This window comes from Babjeviella inositovora, assembly GCF_001661335.1.
Source record: "Babjeviella inositovora NRRL Y-12698 unplaced genomic scaffold BABINscaffold_18, whole genome shotgun sequence".
NCBI lineage: Eukaryota > Fungi > Ascomycota > Pichiomycetes > Serinales > Babjeviella > Babjeviella inositovora.
In genome coordinates, this window is record NW_017566855.1 from 184,543 (window position 1) to 202,530 (window position 17,988).

General features: G+C 50.5%; 6 protein-coding genes across 6 annotated transcripts; 4 read left to right on the top strand and 2 right to left on the bottom strand.

Annotated features, from left to right (window-relative positions):
* Window positions 1–571: 571 nt before the first annotated feature.
* BABINDRAFT_181907 (class II myosin motor domain-containing protein) lies at window positions 572–2,748 on the top strand (the record flags this gene model as incomplete). Its single annotated transcript, XM_019131161.1, has 2 exons — window positions 572–2,688; window positions 2,724–2,748. The coding sequence occupies exons 1-2, from the start codon at window positions 623–625 to the stop codon at window positions 2,746–2,748; spliced, it is 2,091 nt and encodes a 696-aa protein (XP_018982443.1). The 5' UTR covers window positions 572–622.
* A 2,947-nt stretch (window positions 2,749–5,695) lies between these two features.
* Window positions 5,696–6,142, top strand: BABINDRAFT_21964 (uncharacterized protein; the record flags this gene model as incomplete). The annotated part of the gene is made up of 1 exon (XM_019131276.1): window positions 5,696–6,142. A coding segment is annotated over one exon (447 nt), but the record flags the coding sequence as incomplete, so codon positions are not given.
* A 913-nt stretch (window positions 6,143–7,055) lies between these two features.
* On the top strand, window positions 7,056–7,815 carry BABINDRAFT_163846 (H(+)-transporting V0 sector ATPase subunit c''). Its single transcript, XM_019130138.1, has one exon. It carries the CDS (start codon window positions 7,078–7,080, stop codon window positions 7,612–7,614), a length of 537 nt encoding a protein of 178 aa, XP_018982445.1. The 5' UTR covers window positions 7,056–7,077; the 3' UTR covers window positions 7,615–7,815.
* A 534-nt stretch (window positions 7,816–8,349) lies between these two features.
* On the top strand, window positions 8,350–11,412 carry RPN1 (proteasome regulatory particle base subunit). The gene has a single exon (XM_019126753.1). It carries the CDS (start codon window positions 8,576–8,578, stop codon window positions 11,276–11,278), a length of 2,703 nt encoding a protein of 900 aa, XP_018982446.1. The 5' UTR covers window positions 8,350–8,575; the 3' UTR covers window positions 11,279–11,412.
* Window positions 11,413–11,539: 127 nt separating this feature from the next.
* RCN1 (Rcn1p) lies at window positions 11,540–12,685 on the bottom strand. The gene has a single exon (XM_019130139.1). It carries the CDS (start codon window positions 12,614–12,616, stop codon window positions 11,906–11,908), a length of 711 nt encoding a protein of 236 aa, XP_018982447.1. The 5' UTR covers window positions 12,617–12,685; the 3' UTR covers window positions 11,540–11,905.
* An 837-nt stretch (window positions 12,686–13,522) lies between these two features.
* On the bottom strand, window positions 13,523–17,358 carry BABINDRAFT_163848 (uncharacterized protein). Its single transcript, XM_019130140.1, has one exon. The coding sequence runs from the start codon at window positions 17,176–17,178 to the stop codon at window positions 13,903–13,905; it is 3,276 nt and encodes a 1,091-aa protein (XP_018982448.1). The 5' UTR covers window positions 17,179–17,358; the 3' UTR covers window positions 13,523–13,902.
* Between the last annotated feature and the right edge of the window lie 630 nt (window positions 17,359–17,988).

Genomic DNA, 17,988 nt, shown 5'->3' on the forward strand with positions numbered 1-17,988 from the left:
AAATTAGTGCCCGACCCGTTTACATATGATTGATATCGGAGTGGATCCAATTACAAGCTCTTACATATCTTAACAATTTGGCCCAACGTCAAGATACAACTTCCGTGTTTTCTAAGCTTAACAGACTATGTAATCCTAAATAGAGTAACCCGTGAGCTCTTCTATTACCAAAACTCCAAAGCTAAAAATCAGAATTTTTATTACAAGTCATAGCTCACTACCAACGCTCATTTCATGCTCGGGTATTTATGAACGGCCACGCCTCATGTTGTAGTCCATCACGGAAAGGATACCCTTGAGCCTACACGTCCATCCGACTTTATAATACTTTAATATGTGTATTTGAGCAGAATCAGCCAATCCCCCCTAATTTTTCGAGTAAGGTAATTTTATCGTTAACGATATATTTTGTTGTTTTGTGCCTTCGGCCTAAAGAAATCCTTCCGTTACAAGCCCTGCCTCGTGTCGCGCTAGTAGCCATGAATGCGCGAAACGTCAACACCAGCCCCAGGGCGTGGGTCAAAATCAGATCGACAGCTAATCAAAAAAACAAAACAAAAACTCAAGCACACACACACACACACACACACGCTCCCTACATATTATAAACTATATTTCCAACATGTCTGACTTAAATTCCAAGGATTACGTGTGGATCGCGGACAAGGCGGAAACGTTTGCCCGCGCGTGTATTGTGCTGACGGATGGCGACATGGTCCGCGTGCGCAAGATGGACTCCACAGACGAGGTGACGGTGGCTATCGATGCCACGGAGAAGTGTAATCCTCCAAATTTTGACAAATGCGATGATATGGCTGAGCTCACCCACCTCAATGAGCCATCGGTCGTGCACAACTTGCGTCAGCGCTACGCAGATGACTTGATCTACACTTACTCCGGGTTGTTTTTGGTCGCCGTCAACCCATATGCACCACTCGCAATCTATGACGAAAACTATGTGTCCATGTACCATGACGGTGACCTCAAGGCGTTGAAGCCACACATCTTTGCCATCACCGAACGCACGTACCAGAATGTGCGCGCAAAGCGCAAGAACCAGAGTATCCTTGTGACGGGAGAGTCGGGTGCGGGGAAAACGGAAAACACCAAGAAAATCATCCAGTACCTTTCGTCTATCACGCATCAAGCCAAAAGTAGCAACATTGAAGAGAAGATTCTCCAGGCGAACCCCATTTTAGAAAGCTTCGGGAACGCGCAGACCATCCGCAACCACAACTCCTCGCGGTTCGGGAAGTTTATACGTATCGAGTTCGCAAGTGGCCAGATTGTCGGCGCCAACATCGACTGGTACTTGTTGGAAAAGTCACGCGTGCTCAAACAGACAGCCAAAGAGCGCAACTTCCACATCTTTTACCAATTCCTCAGCGGGTTGCCCAAGAACAAACGAGCCGAGCTCGGTTTGGACGGTAAAGGCGTGCGCGACTTTGCGTACTTGCGTGATTCTAACCCCACCATCCCCCACATCGACGACAGGGCTGAGTTCGGCCAGTTGCTTACATCTTTCCGCATTATGGGCTTCAACGACGCTGAGATTCACGCCATTTTCCGCACCTTGGCACTCATCTTGCACTTGGGTAACATCGACTTCATGTCCATGAAGGCAGATCAGGCACAGTTTGCGCGCGGTGCGCCCGTGGATCGTGTTGCTGAAATGGCCGGCTTCCCCGCAGACGCGTTCACCACGGCAGTCTTGCGCCCCAAAGTCAAGGCAGGCAAGGAATTTGTTACACAGTCGCGTACGCCGTTCCAGGCCCGTGCCACCATCGATGCCGTCGCCAAGATGTTGTACGAGCGCATCTTTCGCTTCATTGTGGACAAGATAAACGAGGAACTTGTACTAGACGAAACCAGAGCCACTGGTGAGTCCAACTTTATCGGTGTCTTGGACATTGCCGGCTTCGAAATCTTCACTAAAAACTCGTTTGAGCAGTTGTGCATTAACTACACCAACGAGCGCCTCCAGCAATTTTTCAACCATCATATGTTTATTTTGGAGCAGAACGAGTATCTCAAGGAGAACATCAACTGGAAGTTCATCGACTTCGGCAATGACCTCCAGCCCACCATTGACTTGATCGACGCGCGCGGTAAGCAGCACGGCGTGATGGCATTGTTGGATGAGGAATGCATCGTGCCGCGCGCCACGGATCGTTCATTTTTGGAAAAGCTCGTGAAGAACTGGGGGGAGCCAAAGAACGCGGGAAAGACCCTAACCGGGAAATTCTCACAAAACAAGTTCAAAACTGGGTTCATTATCCACCACTACGCCGGAAAAGTCGACTATGACGTGGACCAGTGGTTAGAGAAGAACAAAGACCCAGTGAGCGAAGCCATCATGTCGCTTTTGGGCAACTCCACTGACCCGTTCCTTGCAGCGCTCTTTCCCGCCACCCCATCACTCTCCGGCAAGCGCAACAACATGTTGCGCACCGTTGGGACCAAGCACAAGGAGCAGCTCGCGGATTTGATGGATCAGTTGTCCAGCACCACGCCGCACTTTGTGCGCTGCATCTTGCCTAACAACATGAAACTGCCGAAGAAGTTTGACAAGCAGCTTGTACTCGACCAGCTCCGCTGCAATGGTGTGTTGGAGGGAATTCGTATTGCTCGCTCTGGATACCCCAATCGTATCTTTTTCAAGGACTTTCTTCCGCGCTACAGCATCTTGTACACAGCTAGCAGCTCCTTCAGCAGCCCCAAAGCCGGCTGCGAGCTCGTATTGAATAACCTTGGCTTGGACGAGGCTCTCTACAAGGTGGGATTGACTAAAATCTTCTTCAAGAACGGGGTCCTTGCTGACTTGGAGATCCGTCGCGAAGATACCATCAAGACCATTTTTGTGACGCTCCAGGCGGTGATCCGTGGGAAAGCCAAGCGCTGCCTGTTGCAGAAGGAGATCCGCAAGATGCAGGCGGCGCAAGTGGTATTGAAGAATTTCAAGGCGTATGCGGCGTTGTCCCGCGACCCTTGGTTCTCGTTGTTTCAGACCATCAGACCCACCATTGCATCTAGTACGCACGTTGGTGAGACCAAGAAGTTCACCGAAAAGATCAAGCAGCTTGAAGGCCTTGTAACAGAGATCCAGAGCGCCAAGGGCGAGGTTGAGCTAGAGAAGGAAGCCTTAGCCGCGGAGATCGCCACGCTCAACGAGGTGTTGACAAACGAGCGCGCGCTCTTGTCGACCAAGGACTCGACGGTGGTACAGTTGCAAACGCGGGAGATTGAAATTGAGCGTAAGTTGGCGGACCAGGCCTGTGACTTGGAGGCGTTGCAGAAGAGCAACGGCGAGTTAAAGACCGTCGCGAAGGAGCGACTCGCGGAGGCCAGGGAGTGGGAAGCGAAGACCACTACCCAAGCCATGGCTGTCGCTGCGTTGGAACACGAAAAGGCCACGATCTTTGCGCAGTTTGAGGACGCCGCGAAGCGCACCACGGAGTTGCACTCTTCCAAGGAAGTAGCGGAGAGCAGCATGTTGAAGTTGGAAGCCGAATTCGGCCAACTCAAGGCAACAGTCGCCGAAAAGGAGATTCAGATCAGGCGGTTATCAAAGAAGATCGAGAGCGCGAACTTGGAGCTCCAAACAGAACTCCAAAGTGCCACGTCACGCCATGACGACGCCACCAAGAACGCCGACATGGTGTCTCGTCAAAAGGAGGACTTGGCGCGGCAGCTCGCGGAGTTGAAGCACTCGGCGCGTGCGCATGATGGCTTACTCACCGCGAAAGAGGCTCTGATTACGGCCCTCAACGACAGTATCGTCCAGCAGAAGCACGCATTGTTGTCGATCGAGAAGGAGAAGCGTGGGCTTCAGTTGAACCTTCTGAGCCTCACCAAAGATTTGAAAGTGACAAAAGGGGTGTTGACTGGTCTCCAGGAGCGCTCTCGGCAGCTCGAGCGCAGTGCTGCGGACGCCAACCGGGCTCTAGCAGCGAAGGTTGCGGAAGAGGCAGCGTCAGAGATGACTAGACAGCAGTACGAGCAGGAGTTGCGCGACTTAAAGGAGCAGTTTGCACAGCTAGACACGCAGCTTGCAAAGGAGTCGGGCGAGAAGGCCGACTTGCATGAGGAGTTACGGACGCTCAAGGCCCAGTATGAGCAACTCGCGACGATTAAGAAGAACAGCGACGCGAAGCTCGCAGACCTCGCACTCCAGATCGGGGAATTGAAGACACACTCGATGCAGACCATGGGACCGCCGCGCGACGGTGAATCCCGCGTGTCGTACCGTGGTGCAGACCAGCAACTCATGGTGGACTACGCCGAGATCAAGCTCCGGTTGAATGAGCAGGCAGCGATCCTCAAGAACGAGAAGATCGAAAACCGAAAGTTGAACGAGGAGATGTACATGTTGAAGACCAAACTTGCAGCGGAGGCATACGAAAACCGGAAATCGAAGCAGCAGTTTGGCCGTTCCAGTACGAGTGGAATGAGTTATGACTTCGAGCAGATCGCATTTGCGCTGGCCAATACGTTCCGCGAACCCACTGGTGATACCGGCTTGGCAGGTCAGTTGCGTGAACAGAAGAATGCCAACATGAAGTTCGAGCTCAAGAACATGGAGTTGAACAGTGAGCTCAAGGAGCTTAAGGCAAAGCTCCGCGCGTCGCGGGTGTCCCAGGACCTTTCCACCCGGGACTTGGGGGGCCTCTTACAAGCCTCGTCTAAGGAAAACATTCCGCCGCTGCCTCTAGTGAACCGCCGCAGCAGCATGTACGTAAGCAGCACCAAAGAAAGCGGGTTGAGCCGGTCGACGAGTCTTTCCCGTGACCAACTGAAGTTGAAACTCCAGGGATTGGAGGCGAAGAATGCGGATTTGGCGAACCAGGTGAAGCTCTACAAGAATCGTGCTGAGGAGTACTACAGTAGATTAGAGGCCGCGGAGATGGCAGTGCGCACGGTGCAGAAGCTGGAGGACTTTGCAACGCGCGAGTTGCGTGACGTTAATACGTCGTTGGCGTTAGCACAGTCACTTCTCCAGCAGAAGGACGACGCAAACGTGCGACTCCAGCGCGAAGTCACCGTCTTGGAGGATGCCATACAGGACAAGACCACCAGTACGCTAAGTGTGCAGCAAGAGATAGTGTCGGCGCAGAAGGAGCTCGAGTACTATCGCACGCATAATGTCACGTCAACATCAGAGTTCAATCAGGAGATTAAGGCGTTGCGCCGTGAAATCAGCGAGAAGCTCCAACAGGAGGCCGTAGCCGCGCGCGAAACCAAGCGATTGTCACTTGCACTTGAGGCTGCGTTAGACGAGAAGAAGGAAATGTATGCGGAGTTGCTCTTACGCAAGAAGGATAAGAGCACGATGGAGAAGTTTGCCAACGAGTTGCTGAATAAGAACGTGTTACTCCAGACAAAGTTATCTGAGTGCGAGTCACGTGTGATCGCTACTCAGCGCCAAGCGCAAGTCGCAAGCGAGTCTTTAGAAGACACGGCCCGCGAGCGCGACGCATTGTTGGAAGCTAAGCGAACTTTGGAGGCCCGTGTCCGCGAGATCAGCCAGGACTACCAACAGTACGTCACTCAGGCATCCGAAAAGCATGCTACCGTTTCGGTACTCCAGGATACGTTGAAGCGTAGTCAGGACGAGTTGCACCAAGCAAAGACTGAGCTTCGGAAGTTGGGGCAATCTTCCGCGTCCTACGCGGAGGAGTTGAGCCAGATCAAGCACGAAGCGCAGCTCACGCTGGAGGAGAACTCCGCGTTGAACAAACTCCAGACCACATTGCAATCCAAGATAAAAGAGTTGGAGTCTGCGTTGTATGATAGCAACCAGAACGAGTTCTGGGAGAGCCAGGTGGCAGAGTTGGAGAAGCGTTTGCGGGAGGTATCGGGTGACAAACACGACGAGACCAAGAAGAACCATGAGCTCGAGCGCCAGGCGAAAAACTTGGCCATCCAGTTAGCCAACCAGGAACAAATGACCAAGAAGTACCACGAGGACAACTTTTCCATCTCGCAAAAGTTGAACGCGATGTCCAATGAGTTGCAGGTTCTGAGGAATGACGAGGCGGAGGCTAGGCTCGTGGCAAAGAAGGCCGAGAGGGATGCTCAGGACTGGAAAGAGCATTCGCTAAAGGTTGAGAAAGAGCTTTTGGAATGGAAGGACCGGTTCGACGAGTTGGAGGAGTAACGAGTGCGCGGTACGGGCTCAAACCATAGTTTAATAAATATTAATTCAATAAAGGGTGCGAGACATGTGATGGAACGTAGTAGAGTCAATATTAGAATGTGGGTGCGGAAGTAAATGGGTAATATCTGCTCGGTCGAGGGGAGATTTAACAAAATTTCTGTCATCCGTTGAGATTGAAAACGCTGTAGTAACCACATAGAGCGCAGCTACCAAAGAATCATTGGACCATCATCGCCCAAGAACTAGGATTTTTATACCTTTTATACAAAATCACTCCAGAACTATAGATGTGTAGCTTTTTTCTGCTTTTGATTAGCTTACATGCATGTCTCTGCCATAATTATTTCTTGTCTCAGATCAGGTACAGAACACAACCAAAGCCTAACAAAGGATGTTTTTACCATAACTATAGTAATATTTCTAATGCAACATCCATATCTTGGACTGACCGGTTCACATGCCCTAAACTAATTGCCAACCCATGTTCCGTTCTCTGGTAAAACTGCGCCCAGACCTAATCCTACGGGTATGTCGCTTAATTGGTTGCATATTCGTCCAGTATGTAAAAGGTTTCAGGCTATATTTCTGATTCATCCTTATTTGGTAATCTTACCTTTTTTTTTCGTTTTAATGATTCGAATCTGTGAATTAAGCTCTTTTGTTTGAGAATGGAGTATGCGCTGCATTCTTTCGTGTCAGATTGTCCTGCGCATAGGTTACTGCCGCATTTGGCAGTCAAGCTATCTCCTCGTTTGTGGAAGGCTAATTACACTATCGCGCACAGGGAGCGGAGCCCTTTGCTATTATAACTAACACCAAATATCAGGGCACCTGATACCTCTCACTCTTGTAACACACAATCACACATCATGGCTCTTGCATACTTAACCTTGGCGTCTTTATTAGTGGTTGGAGGGTATATGCTCTTCAACGGCAGTGGTGAATCCTTCAATGTGGGTGACTTCTTGGAGACCACATCCCCGTATATGTGGGCCAACTTGGGCATAGCCGCATGTATCGGGTTCTCTGTGGTAGGTGCTGCCTGGGGTATCTTCATTACCGGCTCCTCGATCCTCGGTGCCGGTGTCAAGACCCCGAGAATCACCACTAAGAACTTGATCTCCATTATTTTCTGTGAAGTCGTGGCCATTTACGGGTTGATCATGGCCATTGTCTTCTCCTCTAAGCTCGTGTCAGTTCCATCCGCTACCTTGTACAGCAAAGAGAATTTATACACTGGTTATTCGTTGTTCTGGGCTGGATTGACCGTCGGGATGTCCAACCTTATCTGTGGTGTCGCTGTGGGTATCACCGGTGCCACTGCTGCCATTTCCGATGCGGCTGACTCCTCTTTGTTCGTCAAGATCTTGGTGGTTGAGATTTTCGGCTCCGTTTTGGGGCTATTCGGTTTGATTATTGGGTTGTTGATGACCGGTAAGGCCCAAGAATTTTCCTAAGCCTCAATTGTATCGGCATGCCAATATCCAAGAGTCCTTGGTCGATTGACTCTTTGCCATATCCTTAGTTATTGAATGACTGCCACGTATATTCATCGAATAACCACTGACCCATTATGCTTTAGCCATCGAGTGGCTTCAGTTTGTCATATACTTTATTTCTATAGATAAGTCATCATTAGGACATGTAGAAATGCAACCTGATACGGCCACCAGAAAGGATTACAAAGACTCGAGTTGTCTTCGAGAACCATAATTTTTAAACCTTGGGTTCGCTCGGTTTAGCTTCAATTTAATCGGCTATAGATCGGTTCATCGCAGCCAAAACAGTGTATTCAGGGATCCGTAATGTAAGGCAATATATGATCTCACTTCTCTTCCAGGCTTTATATCTCGGATCTCTCCAAGCTTTACGACTAGGCCGCACGCTCCCCTATAAGCAGGTGGTCTGCTAAAGTTAAAGACGATTGAATTATTGCAGTTTTTACCAGTATCATCAATGAAGGTAACATAATTTACTATAGTAAAGCCGTTTTATTTGTTAATTGTGACTGTTTTCATCCTATTGAAATTGACAACTCCCACCACCGCCGTTACAACAGCTGGTTATCACATATCCCCTTGGAATCACGTGCCCATAGTGGCCCGTAATACGCCACACAAATCTTACCTCATTAGCATCAACTACAACACCTAACTTTTTTTATTAATAAAATTTCTTAGTTTAAGTAGTGAGATACTGCTCTTCTCCGAATAAACTAACAAAAAATACGGTGCCTCCGCTGCTTGCCTTAGCTCAAACTCGTACCCTACTCCCACCTTCGCATTTGCCCTCGCGTGGGTAGTGCCCCCACCCACTCCTGCAAAACATCGTCCTTGCCGTTGTCCATTCTGTTATATCAATTGCCACCCAGCACTCCTCACCCCTAATCCCAACACAAATATATTACTACCCATCACAATGTCCCCCACCAAAGAGGACGAACCAAAGATCGATGCCGTATCGGCCAAGGAGCCAAAGAAGGAGCCAAAGAACGACGCGGAAGAGCTCTCGGAGGAAGACGCGCAGTTGAAGTCCGAGTTGGAAATGTTGGTTGAACGGTTGCACGAAGCCAATGCTGAGCTCTACCAGCCGGCATTGGACAAGTTGAAGGAATTTATTCAAGATTCAACCTCATCTATGACCGCCGTTCCCAAGCCGTTGAAATTCCTCAGACCTCTCTACCCCCTGTTGTGTGAGTTGCACTCGCGCTGGACGGACTCCACGTTGCAGTCGAATCTTGCAGACGTCTTATCTGTGCTCGGGATGACGTACTCCGACACCGGCAACCATGAATCCTTGAAGTACCGCTTGTTGTCGCGCAACAGTGAGATCGGCACGTGGGGCCACGAGTACGTGCGCCACCTTGCGTTGGAAATTGGCGACGTGTACACGGAAAAGTTGGAGGCGGCCGAACCGGCCGATGACCTCTTGCGCTTAGCTCTCGACATTGTGCCATTCTTCCTCAAGCACAATGCGGAGGCCGATGCGGTTGACCTCTTGCTCGAGATCGAGGCCATCGACCACTTGCCGCAGTTCGTAGACTCCCTGACCTATGCACGTGTGTGCCTCTACATGGTGAGCTGTGTGCCGTTGTTGGCGCCGCCAGATGACTTGGCGTTCTTGAACACGGCCTTCCAGATTTACCTTTCACAGGGCCTGTTGACCCAGGCGCTCGCTGTAGCGATCAGAATTGACGACGAGAGTCTTATCCAAGCGGTATTCGATGCTACCACTGATGAGTTGGTCCACAAGCAGCTCGGCCTAATCCTCTCCAGACAGAATTCTAGTTTCAAGACCGACAACCAGGACGTCCAGGACTGCATCGCCAACGTCAAGTTGGCCGAGCACTTCCGCCACTTGATCACAGAGTTAAACCTTCTCGATCCCAAGGTCCCAGAGGATGTGTACAAGTCGCATCTCGAAAGCACCAAGTTTGGCATTGGCTCCGGCTCTGTCGACTCTGCTAAGCAGAACCTCGCCGCCTCCTTTGTCAACGCCTTCATCAACATGGGCTTTGGCAGCGACAAGTTGTTGGCCGAAAAGGACTCCAAGTCCTGGATCTACAAGACCAAGGGCGCGGGTATGTTGTCCACCACTGCGTCGCTCGGCGCCATCCATCAGTGGGACGTAAACGAGGGTTTACAGGTGTTGGACGCCTATTTGTACTCTGCCGAAGACGACATCAAGGCGGGCGCCTTGTTGGGGATGGGGATCGCCAGTGCCACTGTCCATGACGAGGTTGATCTGTCTTTATTATTGTTGCAGGACTATGTCACCAATCCCAGCAAGAAGATCCAGACCAGCGCTATCACCGGGTTGGGGATTTCCTTTGCTGGATCGAAGAATCCGGAAGTGTTAGACTTGTTGCTTCCGCTCGTCACCGACACCGACCAGCCAATCGAGGTTTCCGCCATGGCGGCCTTGGCGTTGGGGCACGTGTTTGTGGGCACCTGTCACGGCGAGATCACCTCCGCCATCTTGCAGACCTTGCTCGAACGTGACTTTGCCCAGTTGGAAAACAAATGGATTCGTTTCATGTCCTTGGGGCTTGGGTTATTGTACATGGGCAAGTACGAGCAGGTTGATGACGTCTTAGAGACCATTTCCGCAATCGAGCACCCGATTGCCAAGACCTTGAAGGTGTTGGTCACCATTGCTTCGTATGCCGGAACGGGTAACGTGTTACAGATCCAAGAGTTGTTGCAGATGTGTACTGCGAAGCCAAAATCGGAGGAGGAGACAGAGGAAGATAGCGAGGAAAAGGAGAGTGACGAGGCCGAGGTTAAGGAAGACGCAGAGGACAAGTCGGAAACCCCAGAAGGCGAGTCTGCTCAGGGCTATGCCGTGCTTGGCTTGGCCTGTATCGCCATGGGCGAACAGGTAGGTCAGGACATGTCCCTCAGACACTTTGCCCACTTAATGCACTACGGAAACCCGCTCATCAAGCGTGCCGTGCCCTTGGCAATGGGAATCGTGTCGGCCTCCAATCCGCAGATGAAAGTCTTTGACACGTTATCGAGATACTCTCACGACTCCGATTTAGAGGTTGCCATCAACGCAATCTACTCTATGGGGATCGTGGGTGCCGGAACCAACAATGCCAGATTGGCGCAGTTGTTGAGACAGTTGGCGAGCTACTACTCGCGCGAGCCAGACAGCTTATTCACCGTGAGAGTGGCCCAGGGGTTGGTACACTTAGGAAAGGGCACCTTATCGTTGAATCCGTTCAATACTGACCGCCAAATTTTGTCTAAGGTATCGCTTGCCGGTTTGTTGACCGTCGCGGTAACCTTGTTGGATCCTAAGTCGTTCATCTTGGACGAACACCACTCCTTATTGTATTACTTGACTCCGGCGATCAAGCCGCGCATGTTGGTTACATTGGATGAGGAGTTACAACCGATTAAAGTCAACGTCAGAGTCGGGCAAGCCGTTGACGTTGTCGGACAAGCCGGTAAGCCAAAAACCATCACCGGTTGGGTGACCCACTCCACCCCAGTGTTATTGGGCCACGGTGAGAGAGCCGAATTGGAGAACGACGAGTATATTTCCTTGGCCAGCTCCATGGAGGGAGTCGTGATTTTGAGAAAGAACCCCGAGTACGTAGAGATCGATTCGTAGGGTACTTTGTTTGAAGTGCTGAAAATAAACTGATTTGTATTTTTATTACATAAATATGCAGTAGGGCCGGATGAATGAAAATATGGGACCATATGAATTATAGCCAGGCATCCAGGTCAAAGGTCGATATATTACGCATAGAGTGGAGCGTATATTTAGACTGGAATTAAACTAATCTCACTGAGGGTAACAGGCAGCAAATGAGATTGGTTTCAGCAACAAACTTGAGCTATTCTCTGCTATAACACAAGTATTGAGAGCGATTGTTTTTTCGCTTCAAGAGTGTATGTTTGCCGGAGAGGTTACAGTTTTAGACTAGCGAAAGCCGAAGTTAATACAAAAGACCAGAACCACGATAATTACTTCTCAAAGTTCAATCTTCGTTGGCTAGGAAAGCTACTGCTATTAATACCATTAATGTTCGATAATTGGAAGTTACACAGAGAACTAGATGCTGAATACAGTCCTAACCAACAAATCGAGCAGTCACCCAATACCAATTCGTTATATTGATCAAAGGATACGCTTAGATGGTATTGAGACAAGCGTGGCCACAACAGAAATCACGGGTTGATATCTCTCAGCTCTACCATGCGATAGGGATTCCCATGGATAAACCTATTCGTGTTATTTCTCATATAAAGCGTAGTCAAGTGGAGGCATCGGTGTTTTAACATGTTCGAGCGATTTCGAAGTGGTTCCTGTCAGTTCTCCAGGCGAGGCAGGGGGGTCAAGGATAATGATGGGAGATCCGTTTCTACGTGAAACCTCCTCGGTTCCGCTTTCATGTTTCACCACTTTGACAAGTTTCTCGTCTCCCACCAGCAAACGCTGGAACAACAAGTCCCGCAACTCGTTGATATCGTGGTATGTATTCGCATTGGGACCATCTTCTTTCACACTAAAGTTCCATCCTACGGGCGGTGACGGTGGCGGTGAGATCAAGAACCTGGTGTGCGCATCCTCGGGTGGAAGTTGTAAGTACTCCAGAGCAGCAAATGTGGGCGGTAAGATCTCTTCAGCGCTTACACTGGTGAAATGGTTGTCTTTCGCCGAGAACGACACATGGCTGCGTATTGTAGAGACTCCGGTAGCCATAATGGAGTTATATACGTTCCTGGCAGTTTCCTGGGACGAGCAGACTACGAGAAGACGATGAAATGAAGGAAGTGGTACAAGATTGTACTCCTCGGGGTCTGAGTCCGAAACCAACACATCTTGGAGCAGCTGGAGAAGCTCGTCTAACTGGGCGTCGGAGTCTGGCGAGGTGGGAAGCGAGACAATTAAGGTGTTGGAGGTCTTTAATTTCGTCACTTCACTCATGAAAGTAGATGACATGGCTTGGCTGGATCATTACTGAGATGCTAAATTATGGAATCAGGTTGAAAATCGTGTAGTTATATAGCCTCAAGGCGCAGCTCTTAGATGCAGTGCAGAAATCAGGCATGATGCTGCGGTTGCTCGAATATATCTAGATAGGGAGAAGGCCTTCATTATGCCGCATTCTACGCCATCCAGTGAATGTCGTAAAAAATGGGGGTTAGAACTATCTCTATTGCTATGATTATGGTGAGGTAGCTCAAGTTATATCGTACTTCAGATGCTTTAGGAACACATATCCTCGTCACTTTAATTTTGTGGGGACGAAGATCTTCGCTTTCTACAACATAAGGGGCTAGATGAAGACAAAAAGTAGATTTAAGTATGTCAATGGTTGTGTGTAAGCTGAATATATTGGTGTGGAATAATCCAATTTAGCTGGCAAGGCGTCTTGTTGGGCGCAATAGTTCGACCGACGCACGCGTAAGCAAAGCCGATTCTCGCGAGTCCCTTCCATTCGGCCATATAGTGTAAAACTTTCGACCTAAAACCAACCCCTGGACAAGTCTGGTTTCCAGCGTAACGGACAAATATACAGATCCTTCCAAGAACTGTTTTGCGGCATACCGTCACAAACACTCCAAAACTTGGTACGAGTATCAAAATAGGAAGACCGAGAAGATAGACAAAATCCAGCGGGAAAAAAAGACCAAAAAGGAGAAAACCTTCAAATGATAAAAGGAGGATTACCAGGAATATTATACTGTCGAGCTTACAAAGAGAGGAAATGAAACAGAAGAACCTGCTGCTTGAATTAAAGCAGGGCCAGGGTTAGTAAACATCTATGGAAAATTCAGGTCCGATATGCCGTCCTCTATCTAAGCCTTGTTTTCTAGCCACAAGAGTAAGAAGCTCACAAGGGTAGATTGACAATAGCCCAAAGGTCGTGTCGAGGAATATTTACTTCGCTGAACAAATCAATTTGCTAATCATGGTAATTGGCCTCCCTTCCCCCAATCGGCTAACGGGAAAATTTTGGTTAAGTGGCCAGGAGAAAAAGACCCGGCGCTGCTCGCATCCCTCTTGGTCGCGACTAAATGAGCAGGCAGGAAAAATTGACTTCCATCTCTACATTCCCTGACAAATTAGACATAGATAAATATAAAAACCGGAAATAGAACGGAAAACAAAATGCAAGGAAAGAGATAGTCTTTCTCAAATATACAAAGGGCTCATTGTCGCTTTAAACGAACTAGCGATGCATTACTTAGCTTCAATCAGCAAGCTTAGCTTCATATAGCTCACTACGCAAACCATTTCTGAATCACCGTCTGTGCCTCCACTGGATATCTCCCTAACATCGCCATCGCCTCGGCCTGTGGAACAGTCCCCAACAACTGCTTGGTTGCACCTACAACTGCCTCCGCGGTCTTCCCGGCAATAGCCGCATGGACTAGCGCTTGGATCACCACATCAACTGTCTGCGCAACATCCGCGACACACGCGTGACCACTGGTGATCAACTCACTCAAGAAGACATAAGCAAACTGGGCCGCCTCGGTATCGTGCAAGACTGGCAAAGCTTTGACCCACTGGGCCAAGACCGCATCCAAGTTAGGAATACTCGCGCCGTAGGTGCGTGCGATCTTGGCGACGGCGGAGACCGCATTGTCGGTGGCATTCACGTTCTCATCAGAACGCGCACCTTGCCCCGTGATGATCGCAAACAACGGCTCCAAAGCCGCCAACACAAACTGCGCGTACTGCTCGCCACCGTGCTGCGCCGCGGCCCCCACAGAGAACGCACACGATTGGCGGATCGCAGCATCACTCGACGCGAGGCCCTCGCCCACTGCGTTCAAGAAGAGGTCCTTGAAGTGGTAAGAATCCGTCCCGGTATTCTCTAAGAGGTCAGAAATAATACAAATACCTGCGAGTTTGATTGCGGCATTCGAATCGTTAATGTAGGCCGCGACAATTGGAACCAACTTCTGGAAGCCCGGTACAAATGCACCCTTACACGCCTTGAAGACCGACCCGATGGCACGGTTCAACTCGTCTAAGATTTCCTCATCTGTGTACTCCTCCTCCTCATCGTCAACGTTTTCGGTATACTCATCATCACCAGCATCGCGCGCGGAAATGCGCTGGTGGATGTCGGTCATGTTGACCTCAACCGCCTTGACAAACGCGTCGAGCTGAGTGGATGAGAGGCAGTTTGGCCCAAGGGTATCGACAGAGACAACGATCGCGGTATAATACGAGATGATCAACTCAGTCACCGGCTCATTGGCCAACGCGTCAAACAACTTGTCGACCGCAAGCGCCCACAAAGCGAGAACCTCTGGAGACGTCTTTGCGCCCGTGGCTGCGATAGCGCAGCGGAGCAACGCCGGAATGCACATCGCCGCGGAGTGGCGCACACCGTCGTGAAGATAGAAGTCGAACGCCGGCATCACGATCTCAGTCGCAATCTCCTGGACGTACGGGTAGAAGTCGCCCTTGAGCACTTCCGCATAGGTTCTGAGAAGGTCCATCGCGGACGCCTTGTCATCAAGCACTGCTGTATGAACCGCAATGTGCTTACCAGAGAGCTGGATCACGTCCCAGGCCTCGTTCTGGCCCAATTCCTCGGCCTCATCCTCCTCCAAGAGGGAAATATCCTGAGTTGCTTTTGCGGCGATAAACAATGGCGGCAAGACACCTGGAAGATACGGAAGGAAGTCGGCGCCAATGATGCGGCAGACTCTTCCCCAACCCTGCTCAAGGTATGGCTTGACCGCATCGTCCTCGTCCACAGTCTGTTCCTGGATGTGGGCAAAGATCTGGATGAGTTCCGCGCAGTGGGGCGCAAACTTCTCTTTCCCAACGGCGGTGGCGATCAAGGTCGAGCACTCAATGCATTTGGCCTTCAAGAGAGAGTGCTCTTTGTCGGTGTCGGTCTTCAAGACGTTGAACAACAACGGCATCAATGTGTCGTAGTACTTGACAAACTTCTTCTCAGCGGCATCGGCAATGATGGCGATGGTGGTGAGAACCTGCTCTTGGACGTATTTGTGCGGCGACAGCAACAACTGGAGGAGGTTGGTCAACAAGTCGTCTAGGTATGGCTCGAGCACGTCCTTAGACGCGTTTTCAGAGAAGTTAACAAGCGCGGCCGCTGCGTGCGCCTGGACACGCGGAATAGACGCGCCCGTGAGCTTGGAGACGAGTGCCGGAATGATGCGGTCGCCCGCGGTCTTCTGGATCACGTCGGAGAAGTCGGTGGAGATCTGCCCAAGCGCGTTGCAGCATGCGTACTGGACGCGCGGATGGGCGTCGTTCAAGGATGGAAGGATCATGTCGAGGATCTTTGGGATCTCGGTGATGAGCACATCGCAGCAGCCCTCCGCAGCCGCGGAGAGAGCCATGAGTGCGGCCTGGCGTTCGCGCCATTCAGCAGACTGAAGCATCTGCGGGAGATACTGGAACAACGGTCCCGCAAGACACGCACCACCAAGACGGAGTGCGACACGGTCCAATGCCTGGCGTGCAGCATCGTATTCTGGCTCGTCATCATCGTCTGCGTCATCTGCCGCGGCCCAGTCCGCAGCTTCGTCGTCATCAATGCACACCTCAGTCATCAAGCTGAGACACTGGACCACCATCGAAGCGGTGTAAGACGGCTCCTTTTGACACATTTTCGGGGAAGTTTCGGAAAACGTGGTGAGGAGCTCCAAGGCTGCCATACGTGCAGCCGCGTCGAGCTCCTTGTTCTTGGACACCATGCCACAGAACTCGATGATGGACGAGAAGAGAGGTTGGAACATCTTTGGCGCGAGCTCGACAAGCTCGATGAGGGACTCAAGTACGGATGCAAGCGCATTCTCCTCGCCACTCTGGAGGAACTTTGGAAGAGAATTCAACAAGTTAGGCAAGAGCGGGGAAAGGGCTGGCCACGCTTTCTTTGGGAGGTTCTGAAAGAACGCGACGAACGCAGTGCACGCGGCAATGCGCACGTCGTCGTTCGCATCGTCAAAACCCGCGGTGAACACCGGAAGTACCAGCTCGACGAAGCTCGAATCGATGAGCTCGGGCGCGGCCGCGAGAATACGAAACGCAGACTCACGGAAACTCGCATCCGCGCCTTGCGTCGCCGCAAAGAGCGCTGGGAGGAGCTCCGGCCACGACTCGGACGCCGGGAGGTCTTCCTTCGCAAGCTCAGAGATCGCGTCCGCGAGCTTGTGGCGAATGCCGTTGGTCTGCGGCGCGGAGAAGCCCGCGAGTAACGTCGCGCGGAGCTGCGCCTTGACGGCGTCGGAGGTATAGCCAAGGTTGCGATCGGTGACCGAGGTAGTCTCCTCTGGGCTTTTGATGGCGATACGGCGGAAAAGCACCGCAGCAAACGCGCGCGCGGCCTCAGTTTCGCCCTGTGCGGCCTGCTCCGCGAGGAATATCAAGAGCATCTCCACGCGGGCCTTCTTGGTCCACTCGGAAGTGAGCGACTTCTCGGCGGCGGCTCTCGTGGTGTTGTCCACAGAAGAGAGTCCGGCCATGAGTGTCATGAGCATCGCATTGATATCAGCGGGTAAGGCAGACATGGCGAAAGGTGGTACAATAGGTGGAGCAAAAAAGTGTTAAGTGCTAATCAGATCGGTTCTGTTTTGCCGACGCGGATAAAAAATGAATTTTCAGGGACAAACATCCGTGTGAACTAGCGCGCGATATACGAGGCAAACTAGGACCGGCCAGACTGTCTATAAACAATTATTTCGGAGTTGTTACTCATTATTATTTTGTACTATTCTTAAAAAGAAATTGTCATTTATTTTGGCTATTTCCTGGATTTCGTACTTATTTTGGGCGTATTCCCCTCCTAAAGCACCGCCCAATGGTGGCTGAGTGCACACCACGTTTCTTTTTTTTTCCACACTCGATCACGTGTTACTGTAAACGTAGTGACAAGTTGGTGGGTTGAAGGTTTGGTGTAGTTGAGCATCGATGTGCCAGGGGTATAATAAAAGGAGAATCGGGATCAACACCATAGAGACTTTGGCTTGCCCCACTTAATTCCTAGTTACCGTCGTATTATAGACTGGCGTACATATAATTAATTGCTTATGGAAGGTCGTGAAAATTTCTAGGTAGGACTTTAGGAAGACACCAATAGCAGCGGTCGCTTAACGACTGAATGGAAGCTTTAATGCTCGTGGATTCGTAGATACCGTACGAAGTCAAGCGCATATGACCTTTCGGAGTCCTCTAGCGCATAAAGAAAAAAACCGCATTGTCACATGGAAAATTAAGAACGAACCATGGGGTTTTGCGTTATTGTCTAAGCGCAGTAAGCCCCGTAGGTATCCCTCGCTTTAGATCCAATCGTGTATAACAGAGATAATATGCCGTAATCT

Bases quoted from the DNA above. Each gene is read 5' to 3' on its own strand.
- RPN1 (XM_019126753.1), top strand. From the start codon at position 8,576: ATGTCCCCCACCAAAGAGGACGAACCAAAGATCGATGCCGTATCGGCC.
- RCN1 (XM_019130139.1), bottom strand. From the start codon at position 12,616: ATGTCATCTACTTTCATGAGTGAAGTGACGAAATTAAAGACCTCCAAC.
- BABINDRAFT_163846 (XM_019130138.1), top strand. From the start codon at position 7,078: ATGCTCTTCAACGGCAGTGGTGAATCCTTCAATGTGGGTGACTTCTTG.
- BABINDRAFT_163848 (XM_019130140.1), bottom strand. From the start codon at position 17,178: ATGTCTGCCTTACCCGCTGATATCAATGCGATGCTCATGACACTCATG.